The sequence below is a fragment of the Oncorhynchus nerka genome, linkage group LG17, assembly GCF_034236695.1.
Source record: "Oncorhynchus nerka isolate Pitt River linkage group LG17, Oner_Uvic_2.0, whole genome shotgun sequence".
Lineage (NCBI taxonomy): Eukaryota > Metazoa > Chordata > Actinopteri > Salmoniformes > Salmonidae > Oncorhynchus > Oncorhynchus nerka.
In genome coordinates, this window is record NC_088412.1 from 23,633,470 (window position 1) to 23,650,398 (window position 16,929).

The following is a 16,929-nucleotide window of genomic DNA, read 5'->3' on the forward strand; positions in this document are numbered from 1 at the left end:
TGAATGCATATTTTATTGTTTTCACAACATGCCTTAACATAACCTTATTCTGACGTCATCAACCTCACCTGTGTGGATGGACTCCACTCAATACTCAGAGTGGGGCGGAGCAAGTAGAGGGCAACAAAGCAAAGTTGAACCATAGGTAATCAGGCATAGTAGAACAGTAGGGTAGGCTGCTATGCAATAGCAACATAGATTGCAGACAGAGGCAGGTGCAACATCCATGAAATACCAGATGATTTGTTCTGGGATTAATCATTGATAATGCCTTGTATTGGCTACCTCATTCCATTTTCCACAGATAGGGAGGATAGGTTGGGCAGCTCCCCTGGGCTGTACCTCATACTGCCTGAGCTGAGCTTCCTCTTCCATGTACTCATCCCTGACTTTGGGTTATCACTATTATCACCTAATTTACTCTATTTGGCAGAAAGAAGGGAACTTTCCTTTTACTGTCCATTCACTATATCGTTCTCACTTCCCCTCCCTTTCTCAACAGTGGCTTACCACACCTTGTTCCCATGGCAATGTGGAGCTCAGGCAATCTTTAATATGTGATACGTGTTGGAGAGTGCATGAAAGTCCTGACTAACCGGTTCTGCCTGCTGAGACAAAAGATTGACTGACTTACAGAAAGTTGGATAGGGAGAGGAGTGACAAATACCTGTTGTGCCATTCATTTCACACCAAAAACACTTTTAGAATGATTCATATGTCTATTGACACTGTAATTATACGTAAGAAATGTTCGTTAGAAATAGGAAAATTATGAGTAACCTACTCCAGCAAAGTCTGAAAGTATTTATTCTAGGCTATGTGCCCGAGGGACTTCTCAATTTGGTGTTCTCAACTGACTGAGAGTGTTTCATCAAACTACATACTCTGCATATTCTACGGAACCCGTAGACCTATTCACGGATCTGCTTACTTGTTTTAGATGAAAAGCTATTGAACCCTGGAAATAGTATGTCATGCTTCAACGGAAAATTCATGCAGTTAAAATAAATATATTAGAGACACGGGAAGAATGGATCGGGCACAACGAAAGTCTTGTGTAGGCCTATTTGCTTTACAAGGCGTGTGACACATTGAAGGTAAATCGTTTTGATTAAAACATATGACTTATTTGTTTTTAATAACTTCCATGTTTGTTCGTGACAAGAATTGTCATAGGGTTTCTAACGGGAAAGTTAATTGTGATTTAACGACCATGATAAAAAGGCAATAAAAATTAGAGTAAAATCAATCTGTGTCTGATGATTGAGACTCATTTGTGTTTCAATGGTATGAAGAAGCAGTTTGAGAAACATTATGCAATGATCACGTTTCTGATTCTGAGGGAAAAAACACCACTCATAATTTCCTGGTGCGCAGGTGAACGAATATATTCGGTGCACATGTCTGCCAACTTTATTGGGTTTAGCCTGAGAAATATAGTATGCCTATTTATAAACACATTTATTTATCTACATATTTTAGTGAGTTTGACATGGCGTGCTGGCAATGGTGCCGTCGGACCTGCGTTTGTTTCCTGGACAATGAAGAGAGGCAGACTATTGCTATTGACAAGGAGATTCAGAGGATTCTCCGAAAGCAGAAGAAGAGAGAACGCAAAGAAATCAAAGTTCTTTTACTCGGTTAGTATCTTCTGTCTTCCTTTCTATGGACTTGAAATATATTATGTTTATTATAGCCCACAGAACGGTCATTGCTCACCAGTATCATTGCTGTCATCACAAAATGTGAAGTTTTTATTCCTTCACTCTTTGGTCTAAGAACGTATTATTGTTGAATAAGGACAGACAAAATGAACAGGAAGTTGAAGCCTTCTTTTCACCCATTTAAACCCATGATGAGAACAGCCAAATTAGGGATTTAACTACAAAAACAAACAAAACAAACAATGTTTTGAGAAAGAATGTATTATATTAGATAGCCTACTGAGGACACCAGGAATGGGAGTACAAAATCCATTTAGTGGGTAGGAATACATGAGGTGTACACTTAGAACTAGATTTAATCAGATTAAGTGTTAACCTGTGATAGAAGACACCTGCATAGCTGATGTTTTCAGGAAGGTCACTCAGGTGAGTACTGACTTGTATCACACAAGTCAGTATTAGACAACCATCCATGTCTGAGGATGTCTGGAGATGACTTGGGAACCGGCCACAAGAGGCAACAGTGAGCAGTGTTACCTTCAAGTTAGCTTTGGTTTTGCTAGGGCGTACATGTTGTATGTTCAAATCCAGCAATAGAAAGTTGTTTTAAACTATTTTAGTTTTAAGCCTATCCCCAACCTTAACCCTTACCGTAACCATTCTAGTCTATGCCTAAACTTAAGAATTCAGAGTTAAATGCCTAAATGTAACTTTGGAACGATACAGAGAAGTAACCAAACACTTCGAAATTTGAAGTTTGGAACATCTTCGAAATCTTACATTTGAGAAACATTCTTCCTACCAAACCACATGACCTTTGTTTTTGAGGTGTTCAGAACAAGGTTAAGGGTAGAGAAAGCTTGTTGGACACTAAGAAAGCTTTGTTGTAGAGCATTTAACACAAAATCCGGGGAGGGACCAGCTGAGTATAAGACTGTGTCATCTGCATATAAATGGATGAGAGAGCATCCTAATGCCTGAGCTATGTTGTTGATGTAAATTGAAAAGAGTGTGGGGCCTAGGATCGAGCCTTGGGGTACTCCCTTGTTGACAGGCAGTGGCTGAGACAGCAGATCTTCTGACTTTATACATTGCACTCTTTTAGAGAGGTAGTTAGTAAACCAGGCCAAAGACCCCTCAGAGACACCAATACTCCTTAGCTGGCCCACAAGAATGGAATGGTCTACTGTATCAAAAGCTTTGACCATGTCAATAAAAATAGCACCACAGTATTGCTTAGAATCAAGGGCAGTAGTGACATCATTGAGGACCTTTAAGGTTGCAGTGATACATCCATAACCTGAGCGGAAACAGATTGCATAACCGAGAGAATACTATAGACATGAAGAAAGCCAGTCAGTTGTTTATTGACAAGTTTTTCCAACACTTTTGATAAACAGGGCAAAATAGAAATAGGCCTATAACAGTTAGGATCAGCTTGATCTCCCCTTTTAAATTAAGGATGAACCATGGCTGCCTTCCAGGCAATGGGAACCTCCACAGAAAGGAGAGATAGGCTTGGCGATGATAGGGGCAGCAACCTTAAAAAAGAAAGGGTCTAAACCATCTGACCCAGATGTTTTTTGGAGTCAAGTTTAAGGAGCTCCTTCAGCACCTCGGACTCAGTGACTGCCTGCAGGGAGAAACTTTGTAGCGGGGCAGGGGAAAAACTGTCATACTCATCGCCAAACCCACTGGCTACAGGTTATCTACAAGTCTCTGCTAGGTAAAGCCCCACCTTATCTCAGCTCACTGGTCACCATAGCAGCACCCACTCGTAGCACGCGCTCCAGCAGGTATATCTCACTGGTCACCCCCAAAGCCAATTCCTCATTTGGTCATCTTTACTTCCAGTTCTCTGCTGCCCATGACTGGAACAAATTGTAAAAATCTCTGAAGCTGGAGACTCACATCTCCCTCACCAGCTTTAAGCACCAGCTGTCAGAGCAGCTTACAGATCACTGCACCTGTACATAGCCCATCTGTAAACAGCCCATCTACCTACCTACCTCATCCCCATACTGGTATTTATTTATTTATTTATTTTGCTCCTTTGCACCCCAGTATCTCTACCTGCACATTCATCTTCTGCCGATCTACCATTCCAGTGTTTAATTTCTATATTGTAATTACTTCGCCACCAAGGTCTATTTATTTCCTTAACTTACCTCATTTGCACTCACTGTATATAGACTTTTTGTTTTCTTTTGTTCTACTGTATTATTGACTGTATGTTTTGTTTATTCCATGTGGAACTCTGTGTTGTTGTATGTGTCGAATTGCTACGGTCTATCTTGGCCAGGTCGCAGTTGTAAATGAGAACTTTCTCAACTAGCCTACCTGGTTAAATAAAGGTGATATAAATAAATAAATAAAAAGCAGAAAAGAGGTAAAGCATCAGGAATAGTAGCATTAGAAGGAGTGGGAGATGAGGAAATGTTGGACGGGCAAGGAGGCATGGCTGAGTCAAATAGGAATCCTGACTTAATGAAGTGGTGACTAAAGAGCTCAGCCATGTGCTTCTTGTCAGTAACAACCACATCATCAACAATAAAGGACATGGGCAGGTGTCTTCTTGGGGTTAGACCCACAAAGAGAAAACTGCTCCTTAAAGTAAATAACTTTGGCCTTCCGGATAGCCTGAGTGCACTTATTTCTCATTTGCCTGAACGATAGCCAGTTAGCCTGAGTTTGCGTGTGCAGAGCCTTTCGCCAAATGCAATTCTTGAGGTGGAGTAACTCTGCAAGATCACGGTCTAACCAGGGGCTGAACCTGTTTTTAATTCTAATTTTCTTTATGGGGGCGTGTTTGTTAACAATACCACTGAATATATATATATTTTAAAGGTCCAAGCGTCCTCGACAGGGGGAATCAAGCTAATTCTATACCATTTTACAGAGGCAAGTTTATGAAGGCAGGCTTGCTCATTAAAGTTTTTTAGCAAGCGTCTATGACAAATCAGGACAGGTCGTTTCACTGAGCAGCTATTACGAGCACAGGCTGTAAAACAGTGATCACTAAGGTCATTGCAGAAACCTATCAGGATTATTTGTGAGGATAACATAGGCTGCATGGGATTTCCATAGACATTAAAATCCGGGGGATTTCTCATAATGCGAATCGGCGTAGCCAATGGCAAATGTCCTCTTTAAATATAATAATGAATAGATATTCCCCAGCAAACCAGGAACATTCCCAGAACATTAGCTAAGATTCCTATTATATTCAAGTTATCTAACATTAAGATTATAACATCCCAAAAAACATTCAGAGAATTCAGAGAATGTTTTTGATCAAATCTATTTATTTATCAAAAATGTTTTATATGAAATATCCTTGGAATGTTATTGTAACAACCACCACAGAACATTCCACAAAAGGGAGATCTTTTGTTGTTGTTGTATAAAACATCTGCCTGATGTTGCAAGAACGTTCCTATAACACATTTAATCTGTTCATTAAATGTTCCCGGAATGTGTCATTAGGTTGTGGAAACAGTCTGGTGGGAACACTGTGGTAAACATCACAAAATATATGTTACCAAAACATTGAGAAACAGACGCCTCACAAGTCCTCAACTGGCAGCTTCATTAAATAGCACCCGCAAAACACCAGTCTCAACGTCAACAGTGAAGAGGCGACTCCGGGATGCTGGCCTTTTAGGCAGAGTTCCTCTGTCCAGTGCCTGTGTTCTTTTGCCCATCTTAATCTTTCATTTTTATTGGCCAGTCTGAGATATGGCTTTTTATTTGCAACTCTGCCTTGAAGGGCAGCATCCTGGAGTCGCCTCTTCACTGTTGCCATTGAGACGGTTGTTTTGCGGGTACTATTTAATGAAGCTGCCAGTTTCGCTGTTTTTTTTGTTTATTTTACCTTTATTTAACTAGGCAAGTCAGTTAAGAACAAATTCTTATTTTCAATGACAGCCTAGGAACAGTGGGTTAACTGCCTTGTTCAGGGGCGGAATGGCAAATGTTTTACCTTATCAGCTCAGGGATTCAATCTTGCAACCTTTCGGTTACTAGTCTGCTCTAACCACTAGGCTACCTGCATTGAGACAGGTGTTTTGCGGGTACTATTTCATGAAGCTGCCAGTTGAGGACTTTTGAGGTGTCTGTTTCCAAAACTAGACACTGATGTACTTGTCCTCTTGCTCAGTTGTGCACCGGGGCCTCCCACTCCTCTTTCTATTCTGGTTAGAGCCCGTTTGCGCTGTTCTGTGAAGGGAGTAGTACACAGCGTTGTACGAGATCTTCAGTTTCTTGGCAATTTCTCGCAGAGAATAGCCTTCATTTCTCAGAACAAGAATAGACTGACGAGTTTCAGAAGAAAGTTATTTGTTTCTGGCCATTTTGAGCCTGTAATTGAACCCACAAATGCTGATGCTCCAGATACTCAACTAGTCTAAAGAAGGCCAGTTTTATTGCTTCTTTAATCAGAACATCAGTTTTCAGCTGTGCTAACATAATTGCAAAAGGGTTTTCTAAAGACCAATTAGCCTTTTGAGATGATAAATGTGGATTAGCTAACACAATGTGCTATTGGAACACAGGAGTGATGGAGGCTGATAAAGGAGCCTCTGTACACCTATGAAGATAATCCCTAGATAATCCCTACAATAGTCAATTACAACAATAGTCATTTACAACATTACCAATGTAATGATATATCTTATGTTATTTTAATGGACAAAAAATGTGCTTTTCATTTAAAAACAAGGACATTTCTAAGTGAACGGTAGCCTTTGAACAGTAGTGCAATTAGTTTGTGGGAACAGTGTGGGTACATTAACATTTTGTGTTCAGGTTCCCAAAACACAAAATATGCTCAGTTGTGATGACATTCATACAATGTTTAAGTTATGTTACACAGGACATTGCCTTTAATGTTGTAAGAATGAAATAGGTCCGTTTTTATGATGTTCATTGCATAGTTGTTTTAGATTTAACATAATATTCCATTGATGTTCACACAATATTAATTTGACCTTGTATTGGATGTCCTCAGAACATTTCAAGAACATTTAGAAAATGTCATATTTAAGTTTTACTTAATATTACCACAACATGACAATCATCCCCATTATGTTTCTCTCCAAATGTAATGGCAATATGCATTTGAGGACTGTGTTGTAGATGATATAGAGACACAATGCATTTGAATTTCATTCACAGGACATTTTAACAGCATTTAATCATACAAACAACCATGTTTTATGTTGATAATCTGCACATGTAGGGTTTGAACCTGTAATGTTTGGATCCTATGCCCGGTCTTTTATCCTTTCCACCACCAGGGAATCTCTCTTTCCTTCTATTTTGTCAGTATATACAGTACATTATGAAAGTATTCAGAGCCCTTGACTTTTTCCACAGTTACGGCCTTATTCGGAAATGTATTAAATAGTTTTTTTCCTCGTCAATCTACACACAATACCCCATAATGACAAAGTAAAGCAGGTTTATAGAAATGTTCTTTTTAAATAAACAAAGAAAAAAACGGAAATATCACGTATACATAAGTATTCAGACCCTTTACTATGTACTTTGTTGAAGCACCTTTGGCAGCGATTACAGCCTCGAGCATTTTTTGGTATGATGCTACAAGCTTTGCACACCTGAATTTGGGGAGTTTCTCCCATTCTTCTCTGCAGATCCTCTCAAGCTCTGTCAGGTTAGATGGGGAGCGTTGCTGCACAGCTATTTTCAGGTCTCTCCAGAGATGTTCAATTGGGTTCAAGTCCGGGCTCTGGCTGGGCCACTCAAGGGCATTCAGAGAAATGTCCTGAAGTCAGTCCTATGTTGTCTTGGCTGTGAGCTTAGGGTTGTTGTCCTTTTGGAAGATGAACCTTCACCCTAGTCTGAGGTCCTGAGCGCTCTGGAGCAGGTTATCATCACGGATAACGCTGTACTTTGCTCTGTTCATCTTTCCTTCATCCTGACTAGTCTCCCAGTCCTTGCTGTTGAAAAACATCTCTACAGCATAATGTTGCCACCACCATGCTTCACCGTAGGGATGGTGTCAAGTTTCCTCCAGAAGTGACGCTAGGCATTCAGGCCAAAGAGTGCAATCTTGGTTTTAATCAGACCAGAGAATCGTGTTTCTCATGGTCTGAGAGTCCTTTAGGTGCCTTTTGGCAAACTCCAAGCGGGCTGTTGTGCCTTTTACTGAGGAATGTCTTCCGTATGGCCACTCTATCATAAAGGCCTGATTGATGGAGTGCTGCAGAGATGGTTGTCCTTCTGGAAGGTTCTCCCATCTCCACAGAGGAACTCTGGAGCTCTGTCAGAGTGTCCATCGGATTCTTGGTCACCCCCCCCCCCCCCCTCACCTCCGATTGCTCAGTTTGGCCAGGCGGCCAGCTCTTGGAAGAGTCTTAGTGGTTCCAAACTTCTTCCATTTAAGAATGATGGAGGACACTGTGTTTTGGGGGACCTTCAATGCTGCAGAGATGTTTTGGAACCCTTCCCCAGATCTGTGCTGACACAATTCTGCCTCAGAGCTCTACTGACAATTCCTTCGATCACATGGCTCGGTTTTTGCTCTGACATGCACTGTCAACTGTGGGACCGTATATAGACAGGTGTGTGCCTTTCCAAACCATGTCCAATCAATTGAATTTATCACAGGTGGATTCCAATCAAATTGTAGAAGCATCTCAAGGATGATCAATGGAAACAGGATGCACCTGAGATCAATTTCGAGTCTCATAGCAAAGGGTCTGAATACTTATGTAAATACAGTATATGTTTTACATTTATAATACATTTGCTGGAAAAAAAAGGTTTTGCTTCATCATTATGGGGTACTGTGTGTAGATTGATGAGAAGAAACATGTATTTAATCCACGTTAGAATAAGTCTGTAACATAACAACATTTGGAAAAAGTCAACCGGTCTGAATACTTTCCGAATGGCAGTATGGTCAATCAGGAATTCCATGCTTCCTTTTTAGCCTTAGACAGAGTAACTAACCCAGGGAAATACTGGCAACAAAATCCTCTTTATATGCTGCGTACTTCTGGGCCCATATTTACAAGGTATCTTGTAAATTAGTACTAATCTAGGATCTCTTTTGCTATTTAGATCCTGGAAAATGAGACAGGAGGGACCATATCAAGTATTGCAATTTCAGTTTAATCCAATGTAATATAACAAATATTATAGTTAAATAGTCAAATAGTCAAATACAGTGGGTCAAAAAAGTATTTAGTCAGCCACCAATTGTGCAGGTTCTCCCACTTAAAAAGATGACAGAGGCCTGTAATTTTCATCATAGGTACACTTCAACTATGACAGACAAAATTAGGGGAAAAAAATCCAGAAAATCACATTGTAGGATTTTCTTATGAATTTATTTGCAAATTATGGTGGAAAATAAGTATTTCGTCAATAACAAAAGTTTATCTCAATACTTTGTTATATACCCTTTGTTGGCAATGACTGAGGTCAAACATTTTCTATAAGTCTTCACAAGGTTTTCACACACTGTTGCTGGTATTTTGGCCCATTCCTCCATGCAGATCTCCTCTAGAGCAGTGATGTTTTGGGGCTGTTGCTGGGCATCACGGACTTTCAACTCCCTCCAAAGATTTTCTATGGGGTTGAGATCTGGAGACTGGCTAGGCCACTCCAGGACCTTGAAATACTTCTTACGAAGCCACTCCTTCGTTGCCCGGGCGGTGTGTTTGGGATCATTGTCATGCTGAAAGACCCAGCCACGTTTCATCTTCAATGCCCTTGCTGATGGAAGGAGGTTTTCACTCAAAATCCCACGATACATGGCCCCATTCATTCTTTCCTTTACACGGATCAGTCGTCCTGGTCCCTTTGCAGAAAAACACAGCCCCAAAGCATGATGTTTCCACCCCCATGCTTCACAGTAGGTATTGTGTTCTTTGGATGCAACTCAGCATTCTTTGTCCTCCAAACACGACGAGTTGAGTCTTTACCAAAAAGTTCTATTTTGGTTTCATCTGACCATATGGCATTCTCCCAATCTTCTTCTGGATCATCCAAATGCTCTCTAGCAAACTTCAGACGGGCCTGGACATGTACTGGCTTAAGCAGGGGGACACGTCTGGTACTGTGGCGTAGTGTGTTACTGATGGTAGGCTTTGTTACTTTGGTCCCAGCTCTCTGCAGGTCATTCACTAGGTCCCCCCGTGTGGTTCTGGGATTTTTGCTCCCCGTTCTTGTGATCATTTTGACCCCATGGGGTGAGATCTTGCGTGGAGCCCCAGATCGAGGGAGATTATCAGTGGTCTTGTATGTCTTCCATTTCCTAATATTTGCTCCCACAGTTGATTTCTTCAAACCAAGCTGCTTACCTATTGCAGATTCAGTCTTCCCAGCCTGGTGCAGGTCTACAATTTTGTTTCTGGTGTCCTTTGACAGCTCTTTGGTCTTGGCCATAGTGGAGTTTGGAGTGTGACTGTTTGAGGTTGTGGACAGGTTTCTTTTATACTGATAACAAGTTCAAACAGGTGCCATTCATACAGGTAACGAGTGGAGGACAGAGGAGCCTCTTAAAGAAGAAGTTACAGGTCTGTGAGAGCCAGAAATCTTGCCTGTTTGTTATTGACCAAATATTTGTTTTCCACCATAATTTGCAAATAAATTAATTAAAAATCCTACAATGTGATTTTCTGGATTTTATTTTCTCATTTTGTCTGTCATAATTGAAGTGTACCTATGATGAAAATTACAGGCCTCTCTCATCTTTTTAAGTGGGAGAACTTGCACAATTGGTGGCTGACTAAATACTTTTTTGCCCCACTGTAAATACAGACTCAGAACCTTCAAACTAAATCATATTTAGTTTAATCTTTTCTCAAAGTCTTTCAACAGGTGATGAAGAAATACAATAATTAAATACAGTGTTACAACTACACAGCATATGAAGGTGATGGGAACATTTTAATAACTGTTTTGCGTTTCCATCACATTTTCAACTATAGGCCTACAAATGGTTTTGTCACAAAAAAAATGTTGCGTATGTTATGCAGGTGAGTGAGGACCCAACAGCGATTCAACAGAAACAGAGTCTTTTAATGTCCAAACAGGGAAAACATAAATCCTCAATCTTTACAGGAGATGTCCAAACAGGGAAAACATAAATCCTCTATCTTTGCAGGAGAGTCCTCCTTCTAGTAGTAGAGGAGAATTGCAGGGTTAGCGGCAACAGACTGCAGGTCCCTCTGGGTAGGCGCGGGCCGTAGAGGACAGAGACACCTGCTCACACGCAGCATCTGATGAAGAGGCAGATTACGACAGGACGGGACAAGGGCAAAGCAAACAAGAATCCGACAAGGACAGAAGCAGAAACAGAGAGAGAAATAGAGACTTAATCAGAGGGCAAAAGAGGAGACAGGTGTGAGAGAGTAAACGAGGTCGTTAGGAGAATGGGGAACAGCTGGGAGCAGGAACGGAACGATAGAGAGAGAGAGATAGTAACCTAATACGACCAGCAGGGGGAAACGAAGAGAAGAGAAAGCACAGGGACAAGACATAACATGACAGCGTAGGTATAGTGAATGTGCCAACTCTGGTATTGGCACGTGTGCTCTAGCCAACAGTTCGCTCTTGGCAAGAATCTTGTAAAACGGCAGCCGAGCATCGATCATCATGTCACCAGAATAAGACCCTTGATATTTATTGAAAGGAGCTTCAAGCTCATCACCGTATACTTTCACCACCCTGTGAAGTTCATCATTAATTTATTTGTATCCTAATAAACCTAATGCTTTCCCAGGATGTTGTCACATTTCTTATCCAACATGTACTTTACTCGCATAAAAAGGTTGGATGGAAACCTGGTTAATGTCAAGCCATTTTGAGGATGCTGGAATGATATTTTGGATGGACGTATGCATGCACTTTTGATGTAGCCTAATCAGGTTAAAACATTGTGACTGGTTGTGTTTTTACCACTTATAAAAAGTAATACATTTTAAAAGTTAAGTGACTAATATTTATATTGAAGCATTAGGTTCTAGGTGTGCGAGGAATAGCTGCTGGAATTGGAGAGGAGGCAGAGCGTGTGCTTTCCTGAATAACTGGGCCCGCCTGGAGCATATGTGGCCACAGTATTATAGGACGACTTGGGAAAATGATGATCCGCAACAGACAGCATATCTCAGTATCAGAATACAAAATACAGCCAGACTGACCTGCTACTGTGCCTTTCTAGACCTTGTAAACTGTAAAGAGTAGACTCACAACTAATCAAATTACAAGGTTTTTGTAGGGTTATTCAAATGATATTTTTACTGCAGCCTACAGTAGAATTTTGTACTCACTTGAAAACAATAATGCAATTATTCATTGCATTGTGGTGTTGTAGGCTAGTCTAGGTAGGATATGGCGTGGTCCTTAAGATCAATAGGTGATCTTTTTGAGCTGTGGGTCTCATGTCTTCACTATTCATTCATGCACAATGTGCATATGTTGTCCTGAGGCAGAAACTTAGACCGCTATACCAGAATTGTTCTATTATATCCTTGCAAATAAATCATATAGGATAGAATCCTGTTGGAGTCCAATAGGACTGGTTCCAAAAGCTGAAATCGTTTTTCTATTGGAATCTATTTGGATCTTTGTATTGGAATACTATATGATCCTATAGGATTAACATGTTTTTTTCTCCTATTGGATTTCTATTAATTTTGTAGCTGTACACTACCGGTTAAAGGTTTTAGAACACTTACTCATTCAAGGGTTTTTCTTTATTTTTTTACTATTTTCTACATTGTAGAATAATAGTGAAGACATCAAAACTATGAAAAAAAAGTGTTAAACAAACAGATTCATCAAATAGCCACCCTTCACCTTGATGACAGCTTTGTGCACTCTTGGCATTCTCTCAACCAGCTTCATGAGATAGTCCCCTGGAATGCATTTTAATTAACAGGTGTGCCTTTTTAAAAGTTCATTTGTAGAATTTCTTTCCTTCTTAATGCGTTTGAGCCAATCAGTTGTGTTGTGATAAGGGGGTATACAGAAGATAGCCATATTTGGTAGAAGACCAAGTTCACATTATGACAAGAACAGCTCAAATAAGCAAAGAGAAATGACAGTCCATCATTACTTTAAGACATGAAGGTCAGTCAATACAGAAAATGTCAATAACTTTGGCATTTTCTTCAAGTGCAGTTGCAAAAACCATCAAGCACTATGATGAAACTGGCTCTCATGAGGTCCGCCACAGGAATGGAAGACCCAGAGTTACTTCTGCTGCAGAGGATAAATTCATTAGAGTTACCAGCCTCAGAAATGGCAGCCCAAATAAATGCTTCACGGAGTTAAAGTAACAGACACATCTCAACATCAACTGTTCAGAGGAGACTGTTTGAATCAGGCCTTCATGGTCGAATTGCTGCAAAGAAACCACTACTAAATGACACCAATAATAACAAGAAACTTGCTTGGACCAAGAAACACGAGCATAGGACATGTCCTTTGGTCTGCAGTCCAAATTTGAGATTTTTGGTTCCAACCGCCTTGTCTTTGCCGGTGTGTCGGTGTGGGTGAACGGATGATCTTCGCATGTGTATTTCCCACCGTAAAGGATGGAGGTGGAGGTGTGATTTTGTGGGGGTGCTTTGCTGGTGACACTGTCTGTGATTTATTTAGAATTCAAGGCACACTTAACCAGCACGGCTACCACAGCATTCTGCAACGATACGCCATCCCTTCTGGTTTAGGCTTAGTAGGACAATCATTTGTTTTTCTCCAGGACAATAACCCAACACCCACCTACAGGCTGTGTAAGGGCTATTTTACCAAGGAGGTTGATGGAATGCTTCATCAGATGACCTGGCCTCCACAATCCCCCGACCTCAACCAAATTGAGATGGTTTGGGATGAGTCGGACCACAGAGTGAAGCAAAAGCAGCCAACAAGTGTTCAGCATATGTGGGAACTCCTTGAAGATGGTTGGAAAAGCATTCCAGGTGAAGCTGGTTGAGAGAATACCAAGAGTGTGCAAAGCTGTCATCAAGGCAAAGGGTGGCTATTTGAAGAGTCTCAAATATAAAATATATTTTTATTTGTTTAACACATTTTTGGTTACTACATGATTCCATATGTGTTACTTCATAGTTTTTTCCGTATGTGTTATTTCATAGTAAAGATAAAGAAAAACCCTTGAATGAGTAGGTGTTCTAAAACTAATTGTAAATATATTTAAATTACATTCTAAAGGATATATCCTCAAAACTTGGCTATACACTATAGTTAACTTGGCTGTTTAACATATGGAGCACCCACCCTCCAAAACAATTACCTAGGTGGACAGTGGACACGTGAACTATAATAACATCATAAGAAACCAATATTGAACTGCCACCCTTGCCATTTGAGATGGTGACCCGTCAATGTCCCCTCTACTCAGTAGCTATCTCATACAACCCCATCCTCCCAAGGTCCAAGGGACACAACGTGAGTAAACATTTGAACCTGGTGCATCTGCGTCACATATTAAAGTTATTGTGCAAACTGCAATTACAATAGCTTTGAAACCTAATGAGATTGTCCCAAAGGTTGTTTACATTTGTGTCAAAAATGTGTGCTATGTGGCATTACAGCCAAACATCATAGAGTTCGATTAACAATTTGATATAATGACAGTGATCTTTTTTTTTCTTCTTTCTTTTTACAATACCTGGATCAGGTGCGCCAAGATGTCACTAGATGGGCATGTAGTTACAGTGCCTTCAGAAAGTATTCATACCCTTTGACTTATTCCACATTTACTTGTGTTACAGCCTGAATTCATTTTTTTTAAATCAGCCATCTACATGCAATACCCCATAATGACAAAGTGGAAACATGTTTTTAGAAATTCTAGATTATTTGGGGAAAATTAAATACAGAAATATCTCATTTACATAAATAAGTATTCACACCCCTGAGTCAATACTTTGTAGAAGCACCTTTGGAAGCGATAGCAGCTGTGAGACTTTCTGGGTAAGTCTCTAAGAGCTTTCCACACCTGGATTGTACAATATTTATACATTATTATTTTCAAAATTCTTCAAGCTCTGTCAAATTGGTTGTTGAACATTGCTAGACAACCATTTTCAGGTCTTGCCATAGATTTTCAAGCCAATTTAAGTCAAAACTGTAACTAGGCCACTCAGGAATGTTCACTGTTGTCTTGGTATGCAACTCCAGTGTAAATTTGGCCTAATGTTTTAGGTTATTGTCCTGCTGAAAGGTGAATTTGTCTCACAAGAAAGCAGACTTAACCAGGTTATCCTCTAGGATTTTGCCTGTGCTTAGCTCTCTTCCGTTTCATTTATTTAAAAAAATACTCCCTAGTCCATGCTGATGACAAACATACCAATAACAAATCTGCAGCCACCACCATGCTTGGATATGCATATGAAGAGTGGTACTCATTGGTTTGTCCCAGACATAACACTTTGTATTCAGGATAAAGTACTTTTTTTTTGCTACAATGCTGTAGTTAAACTATGTAACTGTTTTAAAGTCATCATTGGCCTGAGCGGTTTCCTTCCTCTTTGGCAACTGAGTTAGGAAGGACGCCTGTGTCCTTGGAGTGATTAGGTCTATTGATACACCATCCAAAATGTAATTAATAATTTCACCATGCTCAAAGGGATATTCAATGTGTCACGCCCTAACCGTAGATTGCTATGTATGTTTCTAGTTTTAGTTTGGTCAGGGTGTGATGTGGGTGGGTATTCTATGTTTTTTTCTATGTTTGTATTTCTATGTGTTTGGCCTGGTATGGTTCCCAATCAGAGGCAGCTGTCAATCGTTGTCTTTGATTGAGAACCATACTTAGGCAGCCGGGTTTTCGCCCTTGAGTTGTGGGTAGTTGTTTTCTGTTTTGTGTGTATCACCTGACAGAACTGTTTTGTTCTCGTTATTCCTCGTTGTTATTTTGTTTAGTGTTCAGTTTTGATTAAATTTACAACATGAACACTTACCATACTGCACCTAGGTCCTCTCCTTCTTCCACCTACGACGATCGTGACAGAAGTACCCACCACAACCGGACCAAGCAGCGTGGTAACCAGGAGCAGAGAGTTCTGGACTCCTGGACATGGGAGGAGATTTTGAACGGTAAGGGACCCTGTGCACAGGCTGGGGAATATCGCTGCCCCAGGGAATAGCTGGAGGCAGCTAAAGCCGAGCGGCGGCGATATGAGGAGTTAGCACGGCAGCACAACAGGGACGAGAGGCAGCCCCAAAATGTCTTGGGGGGGACACACGGGGAGTGTCGCTTACCGTGGAGAAAGGTTGACCAGGCAGGCACCGTGTTATGCGGTGAGGCGCACGGTGTCCCCAGTGCGTACGCATAGCCCGGTGCGCTACATCGCAGCTCCTCGTATCGGCCGGGCTAGAGTGAGCATCGAGCCAGGAGGAATGAAGCCGGCTCAGCGCATCTGGTCTCCAGTGCGTCTCCTCTTCCCCGGGTTATATGGCACCAGCCCTACGCACGGTGTCCTCGGTTCGCCAGCACAGCCCAGTGCGGTCCCGCACTTGCCGGGCTACGGGGAGTATCCAGCCGGGACAGGTTGTGCAGGCTCGGTGGTCTCATCCGGTGCCTCCTCCACGCACCAGGCCTCCTGTGGCAGCCCCACGCACCAGGCTGTCTCTCCCACTCCTCCCTCCAGGTGCTCCCGCCTGTCCAGCGCTTCCGGAGTCTCCCTCCTGTCAAAAATGAACGAAACGTTGAAGAGATCTGATTATTAGTTTATAAATAATTTGCTACAATGACACACCTCGTTCCTTTCTTTTAGCATGCGCACATATTAAGTACACCATCATGCCTTGGGGATATGTGTCTATTCAGATTCCACAACGATTCTTTAGTTGTGGACATTACATCACCACACTCCCTTTCTTGCTCTCGGTCCTTATCTTTGTAAGTCACCTTGATTTAGCACGTGTGTGTTCTATCAGTTTATTTCTGAAAATATTGAGCGAACTCCATGACAGTAGCTAAAGCAAGGGTCTATAACAGCACACAAGTAGACTACAAATGCATGCTGGGCCGGGCAGGCCCTGAGCTCATGAAGTGAGCGCTACTGGAGGGAAATTGGAAGGTGCGAGAAGGCTGGTGTCAATGCAATAGAATCCTACTCCGATGTGTTCTGCCTACAACAAAATTTCTTGCATAGTTAGTTTTATTTTGGTGTGTTGAATTGAAAGTGGCTAATATTACGTTGATTCGATCACAATTGCCACAGTAAAGAGAAATGTTGAAAGTGTTAACAGGGAAAACTCTAGA

The 16,929-nt window shown here is 41.2% G+C and overlaps 1 protein-coding gene across 3 annotated transcripts in view; it reads left to right on the forward strand.

The window, feature by feature from the left end:
• Positions 1 to 656: 656 nt before the first annotated feature.
• LOC115144917 (guanine nucleotide-binding protein subunit alpha-11-like) overlaps positions 657 to 16,929 on the forward strand; it is a 33,401-nt gene continuing 17,128 nt past the window's right edge. Inside the window, exons 1-2 of one of the 3 annotated variants that reach the window (XM_029686061.2) lie at positions 657 to 1,097; positions 1,483 to 1,640. In XM_029686061.2, the coding sequence (XP_029541921.1) occupies positions 1,493 to 1,640 (148 nt within the window). In that variant the 5' untranslated portion in view covers positions 657 to 1,097; positions 1,483 to 1,492. Of the gene's footprint in view, positions 1,098 to 1,381; positions 1,641 to 15,636; positions 15,759 to 16,929 lie in introns of those variants that run through there. The other 2 variants (XM_065003072.1, XM_029686060.2) reach the window with 2 other exon arrangements.